Below are 16,027 nucleotides of genomic sequence, written 5' to 3'. Positions count from 1 at the left end.
ACTTTACAGATAGAGATCTGAGACCTGGCCTCACCCTTTCTTCAGGGATTTTACAGAACAGCTTCACCACCCACTTACCTCTTGGCCTAAGCAACAACCAAACTCCTCTGACACTCTTTTGGCCACTGACATGGCTGCCACTCTTCTGGGCTGAGTACATCCAATCTTGCCCCTGGAAGTGTAGCCCGCCTCCGCCAGGTACTGGGTGATCTGCGTTGTCTTCCCAGATCCTGTCTCTCCGATAACAATCAGGATCTGATTGTCATGGACAGCCTGAAAGCCAACAGAATACAAATACAGTCATTAAAATTTGCCACACATCACTCTGGAGTAAAATAATGAATGCGGATGTCCTAACACTAAAGGAGAAAAAGCATACACAAGAGTTAGTATACATATGGTAAGATTACAACCAGGATGTAAGATTACATGCCTGGGTTGCAGGCTCAATCCCCTGTAGGGGGCAGGCAGGAGGCAGCCAATCAATGAGATTCTCTCTCATCATTGATGTTTCTGTCTCTCCCTCTCCCTTCCTCTCTAAAATCAATAAAAAACCACTTGGAAATGTTCTGGATTTTTTCCTATCCCCTTTGGAAAAGTCATTTCACACACCTGTCCAGCTAATTTCAATTAAAACATGTCATCTTATTCCCAGACCACGGTATCATAAAGGGGCTGCTCACCTGGACCAGCTGCTCCTTCAGTTTGTAGATAGGCAGGCTCTCTCTCTGCTCAAGGATTGACATCTGGGTCTTTTTTCCATAAGAAGCTTTGTTGCCCCCAAAGGCATGCTTCTTCCACTCGGGGATGTCATTGGGCATCATCCCAATACCCCTCATGTTGGCAGCAATCTGCCTGCCTTCCGCTGTAAAGGAAACAAGTAACTTAATATTGTCCTCAAGCTACCCCACTGCCCCCTCCTCCACATTCAACAAATCAGATTTTTCCAGTACATCCCTCCTCTCTGTTAGCGCTGTGTTCAAGCCACCATCCTCTCCCCTCTGAATTAGTATTACAAAAGCCTCCTAATTTATCACAGTGTCTATTCCTGCCATTCCTCAGTGCACCCACAAAATCCTTTAGAAATGCAACTCTGATCATGCCACACTCCTGCTTAGAACTATGCAACAGACCTAGCCGGTTTGGCTCAGTGGCTAGAGAGTCAGCCTATGGACTGAAGGGTCCCGGGTTCAATTCCGGTCAAGGGCACATGTCCGGGTTGTGGGCTCCATCCCCAGTAAGGGGCGTGCCGGAGGCAGCTGATCAATGATTCTCTCTCATCATTGATGCTTCTATCTCTCTCTCTCTCCCCCTCCCTTCCTTTCTGAAATCAATTTTAAAAATATATTATTTAAAAAAAGGAACTATGCAACATTTCCCAGTGAACTTCAGAATTGAGCCCTAATTCCTAATACCATCTGCCAAGTCCTAGCCTTCCACCCTACATCCCCCACCACTCACCCATTACTCCGTATTCCAGCCACACGCCTTCTTTTCCACCTCACAGCCTCAGCACAGGCTATTCCTCAACCCAGAACACACTCCCCAGCCCCCTTTAACAGACTTTCCCAGGGAAGTGACCCACTGCAGCCAACTACACTATCTGTACTTCTTCATACAGCACTGGTCATGACTTAGTTATTTGGTAATTATTTGATAAACATAACCTTCCCCACTAAATTGTCTCATCAAAGCAGCTGTATCCCTAGCTGCCTAACACAAATTAACAAAATACTTGTCATGACTATATCCAGCAGTTAGTTAATATTTATTATACAAAAAAATTATATGAAAAGGGGAGTTTCAAAGCTGCATTATTTTTAAGTTATTCGGTAGAAAAACTCAGCCAGTTTAATAATTTTACCAGGGTTACTAAAACATTTTTCATTTTAAACATTTGTTTAAAAAAAACATGCTTTAACTAAAGGAAAAAGCAAATCACCAAACCCAAGGCTAAATCTTTGGTATGTGCTGGCAGTGCCCCTCCCAGCATACTTTAAAGGGTCAGATTTTTTTTTTAAGTTCACCCCCCACACTCCTAGGGTCCTACCATCAGGCAAAGGATCAACCCAATGTTTGTTGAGTCCCATGGGAATAGAATCCATCTCGGCTTCTCGCTGGGCTTGCTTGAGTTCCCGTCTTTCTTTGGCCAAGGCACTCTGCATCATGGCTGCCTGAGAGAGCGAGCCGTCCGGGTTCTAATGCAAGAGAACAAAGCAACATTAGAGTGGGATCTCAGCGTGCATTAGATGTCCAGGAAAGAAAATGTAGATGTTAAACCACTTGAACCTAAAGAATAAGACCCACCTAGAAAAACAGTTCATATCAACATACCAGACTACGTGAAAGAAAGTGTAGCTAATTCAGAGAAAATGAACAAGGACAGTAATAAATCACTGAAGGAATTAAGGATGTTGACTTAAAATTGAGAACCCCAAGAGAGATAGAACATATAAGAAAGGAATAAAGCCCTAGCTGGTTTGGCTCAGTGGATAGAGCATTGGACTGCAGACTGGAAGGTCCCGGGTTGGATTCCGGGCAAGGGCACATGCTCCGCTTGCAGGCTTGATCCACAGTAGGGGGTGTGCAGGAGGCAGCCAATCAATGATACTCTCTCATCACTGATGTTTCTATCTCTCTCCCCCTCTCCCTTCCTCTCTGAAATCAATAAAAATATTTTTTTTTAAAGGAATAAAAATTCTTCTGTATGGACCCAAGAACTAAAATGAAGACCACTGGGGACACTTCTGGAAGACAGATTTCAGTTCCACCTAAAGAACGAATGATCAGATCCACCTGCAGGTGGAATGAGTTTCCTTAGGGCTGTGAATTCCCTATCACCAACAATGTCAAGCAGATGTGAGAAGACCACATGGAGGAACACTGAAGACGGATACATGGGTGAATACAAGCACTGAATGGGTGGCTGGCCTGAGAGACCTTTAAGAAAACCCTTTTCCAAATCTAAAATTTTATCTTAACTGTTCCATGAATTCTTCTCCTGACAGATAGGCCACAACACCCAGTGCTAATAGCTTTATGTTAGGGGCCAACAGCAAGTGAACCCTTCCAAATTGCCTTTGAATATGCAAGGTTATGATTCAAGCCCTAAGGCCTGGGCATAATTGTGATGGTAGATCAAGCACACATATTTATCTCTGCTTCTTCAAAAAAAAAAAAGAAAGAAAGAAAGTAAAAGAATTACACAGGCAAAAGCAGGGTCAATATCCTTTTAAAACAAAAATATTCTAGACCCCAATCAACAGTCAATACTACCTCCTGTGGTCTGAGTTCTGCTTACACAGATTAATAAACTGCTCTGAAAACTGAATTGTTACATTAAGAAGTTCACTTGACAAGTCCAGATTAGAGTCCCAGATTTCTCACCTTAACAATTTTAATAGGGCTCATGTCCATGCTTTGCTTGGTGTGCCCTCTCAGGAAAGGAGGCTCTTCCTCAACCAGTTCGATCTCAAGGTCCTCATCTAAAAGTCCCCCCAAAAAGAAGAATTAGTCAAAAACAAAAGAGAGAAGTGACCATTTTCATCAAAAGAATTAATTTCCATAAGCACCAGAAATCATCACCAAATTTGGCTCCCAAGGTCAAATGGACAGAAATGCAAGTAAAGCCACACCCAGGTGTCTGTTACCCCCGGTCTCCAGCCATTTCCAGGGCCTTTGTGCTCCCACCAAGAACTAGCCAGAGCCACTTTCAAAAGACATTAAGCCTGTGGGAAATGCTGCTCTGATATTCTAGATGGTACTAAGGTACTTGCCATCCAACTTAATTATAGAATTTACTCTTAACCCACAATAGAGTTGCACACACACAAAAAGAATTAAGTTGGACAAAGGGACAATACTAAATGTTGCCAAGAATGTGGAGCCACAGGGCCCTGTTGGTCTGGCTCAGTGGATAGAGCATCAGCCTAGGAACTGAAGAGTCCCAGGTTTGATTCCAGTCAAGGGCACATGCCCAGTTGCGGGCTCGATCCCCAGTGGGGGGCATGCAAAAGGCAGCCAATCAGTGATTCTATCTCATCATTGATATTTCCACCTCTCTCCCTCTGCCTTCCTCTCGGAAATCAATATATATTTTTTTTTAATGTGGAACAAGAGGAACTCACATTTCTGTTAGAAATGGAAATTGGTGCAAAAACTTCAGAAAACAATATGGACTGCTGGTAAAGTTGAACATGCACATTCCTACCACCCAGTAATTCTTCTCCTCAATATTTAGGAAAAAAGAGAAGGTCTTGCATATGTGCAGCAAGAGACAAGTATAGGAATTTTTTAACAGTATTATTCATAAAGGTAAATAAAGACCAAAAACAGCCCATATGCCATCAAAAGTAAAATAGATAAATTATGGTAAATTTAGATAGAGCAACACTCTATAGCAATGAAAATGAATGAAATACAACTATAAAATCAACATAAATACCAAAAGAATGATAATGAATAAAAAAAAAATTAAGTTAAAAAACAAACTAATGTTTAGGGACAAATATATAGATAGTAAAATGTTAATAAGAGTGAGGAAATGAATAACACAAAATTTAAGAGGGTGGATGCACAGAGAAAGGAGAAAGATCTAATCAGAGGGGCATGTAGGGGGGTCAAAGGTGCTGGTAAAGCTCTACTTTACTGGTAGGTAGGTGTGTAGATGTTCATTTAGTAGGTGCTCATTTACTGTTGTTATATAAATTATATATGTTCCATTACAGGATTTATTTCACAATTTTTAAAAATTGTTAATGGACTGAGTTAAAAATTGTTTCTAGGACAACTCAGAGTTCATCTAAGTGGACCCAGGGTTTTCAGAACAATTACTAAGAATATGAGATCAAATTAAATCCTCAAAATATAATTAAACATTTTCTATCTTGAAAACTTATTATAAGCAACAAGCATAATAATATACAAATGTTTGCCAGAAACATGAATTTTTTTGCTTCCATCATGGAGAGACACTTGCTCTTAGAGAGATGAGTGGTGAGACCCAAGGAACAAATGACTCAGAACCACTGGATTAAACTACAAATAAACCACCTTGTCCAATAGCTCAATTTTCCAACTTTCCTCCCAATCCTGCTCAATCCCAGTGGCTAGTTACCTTCTTCATCATCTACTTTAGGAAGAATGCCAGTCTCTTCATCAAAGTCTGGAAACTCTTCTTTGGAAAGAACATTAGCAGCAATCATCTAGCCAAAGGACAGAAACAGCATTTGTAACTTGCTAAGATCAAAACTCTTCTTTTGTAGAAGAATTAATACAGAGGTTTCATGTAGAAAAGCAAGGTGTTTTTTCTCTTCTAACCCAGGATTGCAGAGGCTCAAACATCATAAATCCCATCCCTGGGGGACAAGACAACATGGTGCCCGAAAGCCTGGCTCAAGTGTCTCTTCTCCAGAAGAGTTATCTGCTAATTCTGCTCCTTTCCTTGGTTCCATAGCATTCTACACATTCCTTATTATGTAATATGTAAACCTTTACAATTTTTGTTTCAATTTGTCTCCTCCACTGGACTTGGGAGTTCCTCAAAGGCAGGAACCATGCATGTCTTTGTAGCCCTAGCTTCTACATAGTACCTGGGACACCCATGGTTCTGATATTTACTGATGAATGATAAAAACAAGAGCAAAAATTTACATAGCAGCCCTAACTGGTTTGGCTCAGTGGATGAAGCATCGGCCTGTGGACTCAAGGGTCCCGGGTTCGATTCCGGTCAGGGGCATGTGCCTTGGTTGTGGGCACATCCCCAGTGGGGAGTGTGCAGGAGGCAGCTGATCGATGTTTCTCTCTCATCGATGTTTCTGACTCTCTGTCCCTCTCCTTTCCTCTCTGTGAAAAATCAATAAAATATATTTAAAAAAAAAATTTACATAGCATTACCATATATGCAGGCACTAACCTAAGAGTTTTACTTCTACTAATTCATTTAGTCCCCACAAGTCCACCACCGGCTGTTTTTACAGAGAAGCATACTGAGGCACAAAGAGGGAGAATAACTTGGCTTAGAATCACACAGCTAGTTAAGTAGCCAGAAGTCACCCAGGCCATCAAGCTCCAGGGCCCACACTCTTAACCACCATGCTACATACTGAATGGCTATGTGGCTATGAAAGCAAATGGCCCCAACCTGTTTGATCTCCCACTTCTCTGGGTCAGAGATGCGGGTAAGGCGCTTGCGCTCCAGCGAGTCATCCTCTACTTCAGGGGCACTGACGAGGGAGAGGTGAGTGGGTCTGTCCGGATTCCTCATAGAAGTCTCCTCATTGGTCTCCCCTACAAGATTTCGTCGTCGATTTGGGTTTAGATCTTCCCCAGTCTCTTGATCCACATCCTAAGGCACACAGAAAATGAAGCTAGCTCACTTGCTGTCCTCTTATGTATCCTGGGCCATCACATGTGGTAACAGGCTGGATATCTCACCTACCTTCATGCTCAAACTGGTCTTGGTCCCAGTGAAGGACAACACTTTGACCTTGACTCTCTGGCCTTTGCTCACCACATCAGCCACATTAGCGACACGGCCTTCCCGCCGGAGCTCAGAAATATGCACCAGGCCTTCCCACCGCTTCCTGAGGGAGAGTCAGACACATCCAAAGCATGTCTAAAATACCTTTTCCCAACAGACTTCTACCCTTGTTGGAACTGAACAAATGGAAATGGTCTTAAGCTCAAGAGGAAAGTAACAAGAAGGGGGTCAAACAATAGCATATAGTATTACCACCCTCCCTCCCAAAAACATGAGGCAGCAGCGGGAATAAGAATTGAGCAGACTCTTATCTGTCTCAATCAGCCAAAGGGCAGATCTCCTGAAGACCGAGGAAAGAAGAAATGGCTCTGCAACACTTCAAACACGAAGTCAATTTCTAATCAACTGATATGGCTGATTTAAGTGTCATTAATCGTAATAACTTTCTATAATGTGAAAATCCCCAGTGATAAAGAAATTCTGCCCATTACTGGTGTGAAAGAAGGGCACTCGCCATTACCTTAGTCCCTCTAGCTGCACAAAGCACCCAAACTGCATGATGCTGGTAACTTTGCCATTGTAAATGTCCCCGATAGCAGGCTCTTCCGGGGGAGGGCGGTCCACGTGCTTATCCCGCCATCTGTCCAGATTCCTCTCCCCATACTTGTCTCGGTCCTTCCGGTCTTTGGGGGGACTCTGACTTCTGCTCCTGGACCGATATCTAGACTTCCCTTTATTCCTCTCACGGGTCCTGGAACGTGATCGAGAGCGGGACCGGTGTCTCCGCTTGTGGTCTCTATCACGGTCTCGTTCTCTATCACGATCACGGTCACGCTCTCGGTCTCGGTCTCGGTCCCGGCTCCGGCTCCGCTTCTTCTTCTTTGTCTTGTCCCTAACAAATCAACAGACACCTGTGTAAAAAAGAAACCAGCCCAATTCCATCTCTGTATCCCCAAGCACCCCGCACAGTGCCATGCACCTGGTTAAGTGCCTTTAAGAGTTAAACTGAACTACAGTTTCAATAACTATGACATCCTTGCAGATCAATAAAGAATGAGGCCATAAACATATTCAGCCTCTGAGCCCATATTTCCATCTTCTGAACATCTTAGCATTTGCTGCATACATACTCCTGCCAGGGAGCAATAAAAATAGATCTAACAATATGGTAATGGCCAGTCTAGATTCTGTCAACTAGTCTGAAATTTGAGCAGACTCTTATCTGTCTCAATCAGCCAAAGGGCAGATCTCCTGAAGACCGAGGAAAGAAGAAATGGCTCTGCAACACTTCGAACACGAAATCAATTTCTAATCAACTGATATGGCTGATTTAAGTGTCATTAATCATAATAACTTTCTATAATGTGAAAATCCCCAGTGATAAAGAAATTCTGCCCATTACTGGTGTGAAAGAAGGGCACTAGCCATTACCAAATTTTGGCACTAGCCAAAATTTTACTTGGCTGGTCTGCAAAATTCAACTATCATAGTATGCTAAACTTCCAAAAGATAGGACATCAAGGACAAACCGGTGCTCAGCATCTCTTTGCTTCTCCTGGCCTGCTGCGCTGGGCATTAAAGCCTCCAGTTCTTTCAGGACATCCACAGCGACTTTCACATCATCCTCATCCAGCATGGTCTACAGAGGCAGAGGAGCAAAGTTAGGAGAAGAGGTGGGGGGAGAGTATCACTCAAAATCTGTACTTCAGGAGCATTTGAGATCTTGTTTTCTGACAATGTCCTCAGTTTGGCTCAAATAAACACTTATTTAAAAAAATCTGTACTTCAGGTACTACAAGTCTGACAGTCTCCACATTGCTAACTACTTATGTGAAGGAAGTGGCAGGGAGAGGGAGGGTGGAGATTCCCAACACAATTTGAGATAGAGGCAGAGGTATGAGCAAAGGCTCTTGGAAGTCACTTCTACATTTGGCAAATCCCCTTTGTCCTTAATGCAAGGCTATGGAAGGAAATTAGATATCACCCCTTCTGTGAAAGCAATGCAAACAAAGATTATAAATAGAAAATAGATGCTAAAATTTTTAAAAAGCAACTCTCCCTCTGCATTTGCTTCTCCCTTTCACCTGCTTGATTTTTTCTATAGTTCTTACCCCTGTCAGCTACATATACATATGTGCTTATTTATTTGTTTATTGCCTGTCTCCTCTCTGCTACAGGAGTTTACATATTTATTTCCTGCACCCACCCCAATAGTAGAATGTAACCATCTCCAAGAGGGCAGAAACTCTAATCTACCTTGTTCACTGCTGTATCCCTGGTACTTAGAACAGTGCTTGGCACATAGTAGATACTCAATAAATACTTGCTAAAATAAAATTTTAAAACCAAAACATCTCAAAAGTTAGACATTCTAACAAGTAATGGAGCAAAAAATCTAATTTTACACATCAGGCATCTGTTCCAGAACCTTAAGTTAGTTCATACCTATTTCATATCCCTATTCACAGCTTTCCACAATTCCTAATCTCATTTCCTTCAAATATCATTCTTGAACCCTTTAACATTATTCTATATGTAGTACATGCCCAGGGAATGATCAAATATTTTCACTTTGAAAAATATATTACAATAAAGGAAAACTTAAAATAATAAGTAATGGAAAAAGAGAGAAAGAAAAAAACTAACTAATGAGACAAAGAAAAGAGACTGGGTGGGGGTAACATGCAGTGAGAGTAGACATTCTCAAAATGGTATCAGTACCCGAACAGAAGGGTTGTCTGGTTGGCAAAGGACTGGAAAGAGTTCTTTCAGCTTTTCTTTCTCAGTTTTGGGTTTAACAACTGGATCTTGTTTCATGAAAGAATTTAAAAGAAAAGATATATTTAATATTCTTAATGGTTAACAAAAGAACTTCAAAACTAAAAGCAGAACATGGAACTTTTCTACATATTACTCGTATATATCACTAGAAACATAATTTAATTTTCTAAAAATAAATCTTTCTATATAAAACTCTAATATGCAAATAGACCGAACGCAGAACCACCAAACAACAGGTCACTATGACGTGCGCACTGACCACCAGGAGGTGCGTGCGGAACATGGCGGGCATTGGTAGCAGTGGAATGGTGGAGCAGGTGAGCGGGGGCACCAGACCAAGGCAGGGTACCAGTCGCTGTCATCAGGGCGAGCCTCTGGTGGTAACTGACAATTCCTTGCTCTTGCATGCACGATTCTACCTGGCGCTCACACCTGCTGCCGGCGTCTGGTGCTGGTCCTGACCGCTCAGCGCCGTCAGCGGGTGTGAGCAGCAGTTGCCAGCTCCAATTGTCCCTGAGGGCTTCTCCACCTCCCTCTGCTCCTGAGGGGCGATCTGGGCAGCAGCCACCGCTCACACGCGCTTATGGCACCAGCCCCACTCGCACCCGCTCCTTGGTGCCAGCCCCAATCGCTCCACACCGTCAGCAGCAGCTGTGGGAGCAGCAGCGGTGGGAGCGGGGCTGCCGGCAGACAGGGGACCAGGGGCCATGGTGGGAGCATAGAAGATAAGCCGAGACCCGCCCCTGTGCCCACTGCAGTCTCACGGCCCACAGTTCCTTTCAAGGTGCACGAATTCATGCACTGGGCCCCTAGTTGATTATAAAACCTCAACAAACTATGTGGGCATCGGGAAGTGTGTCAGTATTCATTTGGTTGGTTATGTCCTATAATTCTCACAATTTTAACTTTAAGTCATTTGAAAAATTTTACTACAACATTTACTTTTTCAGCAGCTGCAACAAGCGAAACAAACACAATATTCTTAATGGTTAACAAATGAACTTCCACACTAGATTTGCATCAAACCAGAAACAGAATGCTTGACAGTCTACACCATTCTGGAGGCTAAGCTCAGCTAGCAGCTCTGCTCACCTTTGCTAGTAGAAGGCTTTGCTGGAGGCCGCATGGTTTGTATGAGACGCAGCAAGTTACTAATAAGAGAATCCTTGGAAAACAAACAGAACAAAAATTGTCAGCTCCTGGATCAGTGCTTAAAACACTAAGAGGGAAGTCCTCTAAAGTTTAGAGAAGAGTAGTTATCCCTGCCTGCCCCATTTTTCTAGAAAAGTGTCACAGGAAATCCAGTTACATCACCACTGCTTAGTGGCATGAAAACATTACACTTGATTGTCTAACCACTATGCTGTACACCTGAAACTGATACAGAATAATATTGAACATAAACTGTAATTGAAAAATAAAAAAAAATTATACACTTAATGATGTATCAGATTGGTATGTACAAAGTATCTCCTTTCTCTATCAAAACCCTAATTAAATCCTATCAAAATTAAAATTCAATAGTGACAGTAAAATAAAGCAGGGTCTCCAGACACACATACCGTGAATTCTGCACCATTTTTGACCAGAGAAGTCTTAAAAGTATCAAAGGTGGTATTTTTCTCAGCAAGACTGATCACAAATTCAGCTGCAAATGAGAAAAGAAATTAAAACAAGAGTGGAGACTTGAGCAAAAATATCAATTAAAAAATGTTTTAAACAAAACTAACTAGGTTATCCAAAGTCATAAAAACCAAAGACCACCATCCAGTAAGGGTAAAAGGAAGAGAACTTAGACTACCAAGATTATCCATGTTGGTTCCAGCTAAATTTTTTAAAAGATCTCATTGGCTTTATTGAACAATTCATGAATCAGGCAGCATCCCATCTAGTAAAAAGACAGGTATTCTTATTCTAGTTCATTTTTCAAAATCCTCACCCTAGAATATGTTTATTAATTTTAGAGAGAGAAGAAGGGAGAGTGAGAAACATTGACTGGTTGCCTCCCATATGCACCCCAACTGGGGATCAAACCTGCAACCTAGGTATGTGCCCAAAACCTTTTGGTGTACAGATGATACCCCAACCAACTAAGCCACCCAACCAGGGCTCTAGTTAATTTTCACAAATGAAAAGCTGTCACTACAAAATGGCTCACCAGGCCTCTGAGTGAATGTAAGGAAGACCTCCTTGTCCCGTATCATCGTAATCTCTTCCATGAAACCACTAGCTAGAGGTTACAATGTCTGAAAGCATGAGCCCATACATACACCCACACATACACACACTCGCAACGGATGCATGCACAGGATGCTTTCTACAGCTTTTGGAAAGGCAAACTCTATATATGAGGGCCGGGCAACCGCTGGATGGTACAATCTCCAAGTTAATGAAAGACTCACTTGCCCCCCAAATTTTTCTCCGTAAACCTGCCTAGTTTTTGAAACTTCTAATGTTAGAGCTATTTAATAATTAAGAGACTTTCAGAAGAGAAGCGCATTTTAGGATAAGCTGAGATAATATGCCTCCAACTGTGAGTCCTAGGAGAAAATTTGAATGATTTCATTCGGATTTTAATCCTAACAAATAACAATAACATGGAAGATCTGAATAAGGAACATAAATTAGTCCTAACATACCATTTCCATGCTGGAATGTGCCTTTACCTGTTTGATGACAATAAGTGAAAACCAATCGCCATCAGGCTACAATGGACTTAATAACAACAGTGCCAGTGGTTAGGACTTTTTGACCATCTACTACATGCCAATCGCTATGCTAAGTGCTTCCTTCCCATGATCCTCACAACAGCCCTCACAGGTGGTTATTGTGGGATATCCTGGGCCAGGTCAGGCCGCCCCAGAGATCCCACAACGGCGTATTGATTACTTTGCCTTAAAGTTACTCAACAAGCAGCCGGTGCAAGAATAATGTCTACCATCATTATCATTATCATCATCATCATCATCCTCAACAACAACGACGACGACGACGACGACGACGACGCAGCTGCTGTTGTTAATGCTGCTTAATTTCTCTGAGGCTGGGGGGGAAAGAGCGAGCAGCGATGGCCGCTCTGGGTTTCACTGACAGCCTGGAAAATGGTATCTAACCACTCCTCCGGGAGAGCTCTTATGCGGAGGCCACGACCGCAGGTTTCCTGGGCCCAAGTCTCTGACAGAGAGAGAGATTCCTACGGACACAAACCCAGCCCCTCAACCCATTTCTCCTTCCGCTTCCCTGGACCCCAAGCCCGGAGGCCGCGGAAACTTCCCCGAGCTCACCCAGATCCTTGTCGTTGATCCCCAAGTGATTGTCCAACTCGGTGCAAACCTTCGACACTAAAGACAGATACTCGAGTTTGGCGAGTTCTTCCGCGGGGCCTAGCTCCGTCCCGTTTACGGCTCCCACCATGGCCACAGCCACGGCCATGGCTACGGCTTGCCCCCGCCTCCTCACCGATGGCCTTCGGGGCTACACCGGCCCGGTTCCAATTTCCACTTCCGGGTCGGCGCACATCCCTTTTGTTTACGATAAATTGAAAACTCCAGGAACTTCCCGTGACGTAACCGGGTGGATCATAGAGATCAGACAGGAAGTGGCTAAGGAAGGGACGGCCGTGTGGGCCACTCTGCACACCGGATGGCGCCCTCTACAGGCCAGCGAGCCTCTTGGCGGACTCTCAGGCCCGGAAACAGTCGCTCTCAGCGCGTTCCTTTCCTGCGTCGGCAGAGGGCGACCGTGGCCCGCGCAAAGGGCGCCGGAGGAGGTCGCGATCCACACGCGCCTGCGCTTTAGAAGCCTTGAAAAAGAGACCCAAATTCAAGGGGAAAAGGCAAAACTTGCTTTACAACAGAACCCTATATTCCCAAAGCTGTGCCTCTTCGTGGCTCATGACTATTTCAGGCGACCCTGTAACAAACCAGCAGGCAATGGAGTCTAGTTCTGTTACTAACTCATTTTACACGTGAGGCAACGGACAAGTGATCTTGGGCAAATTAATCTCAGCGGCCTGTTTTCTCTTCTGTTCATTGGGATGATGATGCTCCAACTGGGTTCAGGTGATGACTAAATGAGATAGTTATGCAAGGAGCCTGACGCAGTAAACACTGCAAATGGCAGTTACCGCCATCCCAAGGCCCAAACAGTGGTCACTGTAAGGTTTGTGAACCTCAGATCCCCTCAGTCTGAGTCCCCAGAATGCCACCTGGCTCCTCCCGTGAAAACTGCTCAACCCCTGGTTTCCTTCACGCTAACGAGGCCAATCACCTCGGTCCTCTCAGACCTTGTACCCAAAAATATCCGCTATGCTGAACCCAATGTCATAAGCTCAGGTCTCCCAGTTTCTGCTTCAGGCCCCCTTTCCCTTTTCGGTAACTCTGTGCTGAGGTGAGGATTTTCCCACACCGCACTGCTCCGTGTGATGAACAAGGAAACCGAGGCACCCCAAAGTGAGTGGCCCTGTACTCAATGAAAAGGGAGGAAATCAGATCCTTTTGCTTTTAGCTTCAGGCTACATCACACTGCTGCACTTTTGGAGTCTGTTCACCCAACATCTCACCGGCACTAAAGAACGGCCAGGAGAAAACCCTGGAGTGGTCGTTCTCACTGCCTCCAAGACCTCCATGTTTCCAGGTTCCTACAAAGTCAGCACTGGCCCTGCCCAGTTTGGCTCGCGGAATGAGCGTTGGCCCGGAGACTAAAGGGTCAAGGGCATGTACCTCTGTTGCAGGCTCGGTTCCAGGCCAGGTCGGGATGCATGCAGGAGGCAACCAGTCGATGTATCGCTCTCACATTGATGTTTCTCTCTCTCTCTCTCTCTCTCTCTCTCTCTCTCTCTCTCCTTCCTTCCACTCTTTCTAAAAATCCATGGAAAAATATGCTTGAGTGAGGATTAAAAAAAAAAAAGTCAGTACTGTACTATCTAACCTCTTCCTACTCCTCCCCTTTCTCTTTCTCCTTTTCTCCAGGCATAGAATGGAAAATCCTGCACTTGATTCCACATGCTCAATTTGCCAGTTTGGAGTTAGGATAACAAGGGCTTATTCCATTTGACTTCCTTTCTTTGTGCTTCTTTGCCTTGAAATTAGATTTATATTCTGCTTTCCTCAAATATTTCACTGAAAGGGGGGAAAGCCTGGAGTTTGTTTTGTTTTAAAAGTTCTGTGGGGGGAAAAAGCTATAGAACCATAACATGTAGCAAGAGTAACAATATGAGACCATAAAAACTTTTCTAATTATTTGAAAATTATTGAACATTTATCTCCATAGTAAATATTAACAGCAAAACTCATTAAATTTTATTTACATGTGCCATTAAATGCATGTTTTCCAAAGTGAATGGTTTTTTAGCAACACACATATTACCTGTTACACCACGGAATTTTTTTTTTTTTTTTTATGCTGAAGGAAAACAAGTAAATACATAGGTACTGACAACGTGACAGCCCAAACACAGATGCACGTAGAATCCTACTGTGGATGAAAAGGGGATGCTGTAATACACTATAAATTCCTAACTGGGCAGGTCATGGTGTGTAGTCATGCCCCAGGCCTATAACTTCTCTAAGGAAGAGTTTTTAAGCCAGCCTTCTCCATTGTTCTTGTGCATCTAGGTTAATATGCCTTTGAAATGCCAGAATAAATACCCCCTCAAAGATGTAACCACCCTCAAGGAATCACATAATCCTGCCCTAGCCAGTTTGGCTCAGTGGATAGAGCGTCAGCCTGCGGACCGAAGGGTCCCGGGTTCGATTCCGGCCAAGGGCACATGCCTGGGTTGCAGGCTCGATCCCCAGTGTGAGGCATGCAGGAGGCAGCCAATCAATGATTCTCTCTCTCATCATTGATGTTTCTATCTCTCTCTCCCTCTTCCTTTCTCTCTGAAATCAATAAAAAAGAAATATATTTAAAAAAAAAAAAAAAAAAGAAATCACATAATCCTTGCCTTGATTTCTCCCACCTTCATGTAATCTCCCTTATGTGTTCCCTCAATTTCAAATGCATAAAAGAAACTGTGAAACTGTCATTCTTCAGAGCCTTTGAGATCTTGCTTCTCAGCACTATCACTGTCAGTTTGGGCTCAAATAAACTCATAAAAATTCTCTACAGGTTTGGACATTTTTTTCGTCAATACTACTCTCTCCCCGTAAAAGATGCTGAACCAAATGCAGGTCAAATGCATTCTAGTTGTCCTTTGGGTATTATATATTTTTTTAAATTATACCAAATATAATTGATTGTCCATTATCATTATATTGCCTTCCTTGGACAGCCTCCATGTGGCCCTTTTAACACAGCCATTGATAGTTCCCAGGAAATAATGTACCTTCACACAAAAATAGTAAAACAAATAGTCTATGCTTAGTCACTACCCACACCACCACCTGCGACGGGTAAGAAATTATTTCCCACCACCCTCCTCATAACAAGGGCGTGGTTTATATACTTATTCCCAGGCTGATGTATGTGGTCAACCCTCACCACCATTCGTACATTACTTCTGCTCTGTCCCAAAGACTGCTTCCAGCTGTGAGCAGTTGGGTAAGACCTTGGGAAGTAGGAAAGAAAGCACTGAACCTCTTAGCACCTCTAGATTGGATGGGGGAGGGCAGACATAATCTAAGTGCGTGTAGCTGAAAGGTGGCATCCTCAGGGAAGGTGGTGAGAAAAGTCACAGGACTTCCTGTCACCCATCAAAACGGTGTTGCTGCAAACAAGACAGCCCTGGCTTTTCCTGCTGCGGTAAAACTGAGATCTGAGGGG

At 43.5% G+C, this 16,027-nt stretch overlaps 1 protein-coding gene across 1 annotated transcript in view; it reads right to left on the bottom strand.

Moving 5' to 3' along the window:
- Positions 1-12,749, bottom strand: part of DHX8 (DEAH-box helicase 8) — a 29,005-nt gene extending 16,256 nt beyond the window's left edge. The window contains exons 1-13 of the mRNA XM_070394506.1: positions 12,547-12,749; positions 10,825-10,910; positions 10,355-10,427; positions 9,203-9,288; positions 8,011-8,120; positions 7,002-7,373; positions 6,440-6,584; positions 6,143-6,346; positions 5,117-5,204; positions 3,388-3,485; positions 2,051-2,198; positions 684-865; positions 79-273 (exon numbers count right to left, since the gene is read on the bottom strand). Coding sequence (XP_070250607.1) covers positions 79-273; positions 684-865; positions 2,051-2,198; positions 3,388-3,485; positions 5,117-5,204; positions 6,143-6,346; positions 6,440-6,584; positions 7,002-7,373; positions 8,011-8,120; positions 9,203-9,288; positions 10,355-10,427; positions 10,825-10,910; positions 12,547-12,694 — 1,935 coding nt within the window. The 5' untranslated portion in view covers positions 12,695-12,749. The remainder of the gene's footprint in view (positions 1-78; positions 274-683; positions 866-2,050; positions 2,199-3,387; positions 3,486-5,116; positions 5,205-6,142; positions 6,347-6,439; positions 6,585-7,001; positions 7,374-8,010; positions 8,121-9,202; positions 9,289-10,354; positions 10,428-10,824; positions 10,911-12,546) is intronic.
- Between the last annotated feature and the right edge of the window lie 3,278 nt (positions 12,750-16,027).

Source organism: Myotis yumanensis, unplaced genomic scaffold (genome assembly GCF_028538775.1).
Source record: "Myotis yumanensis isolate MYYU_CA2020_CCGP unplaced genomic scaffold, mMyoYum1.0.hap1 SCAF_16, whole genome shotgun sequence".
Classification (NCBI taxonomy): Eukaryota; Metazoa; Chordata; class Mammalia; order Chiroptera; family Vespertilionidae; genus Myotis; species Myotis yumanensis.
The sequence above is the reverse complement of the archived record's forward strand: the minus strand, read 5'-3'. Positions and strand labels throughout refer to the sequence as shown.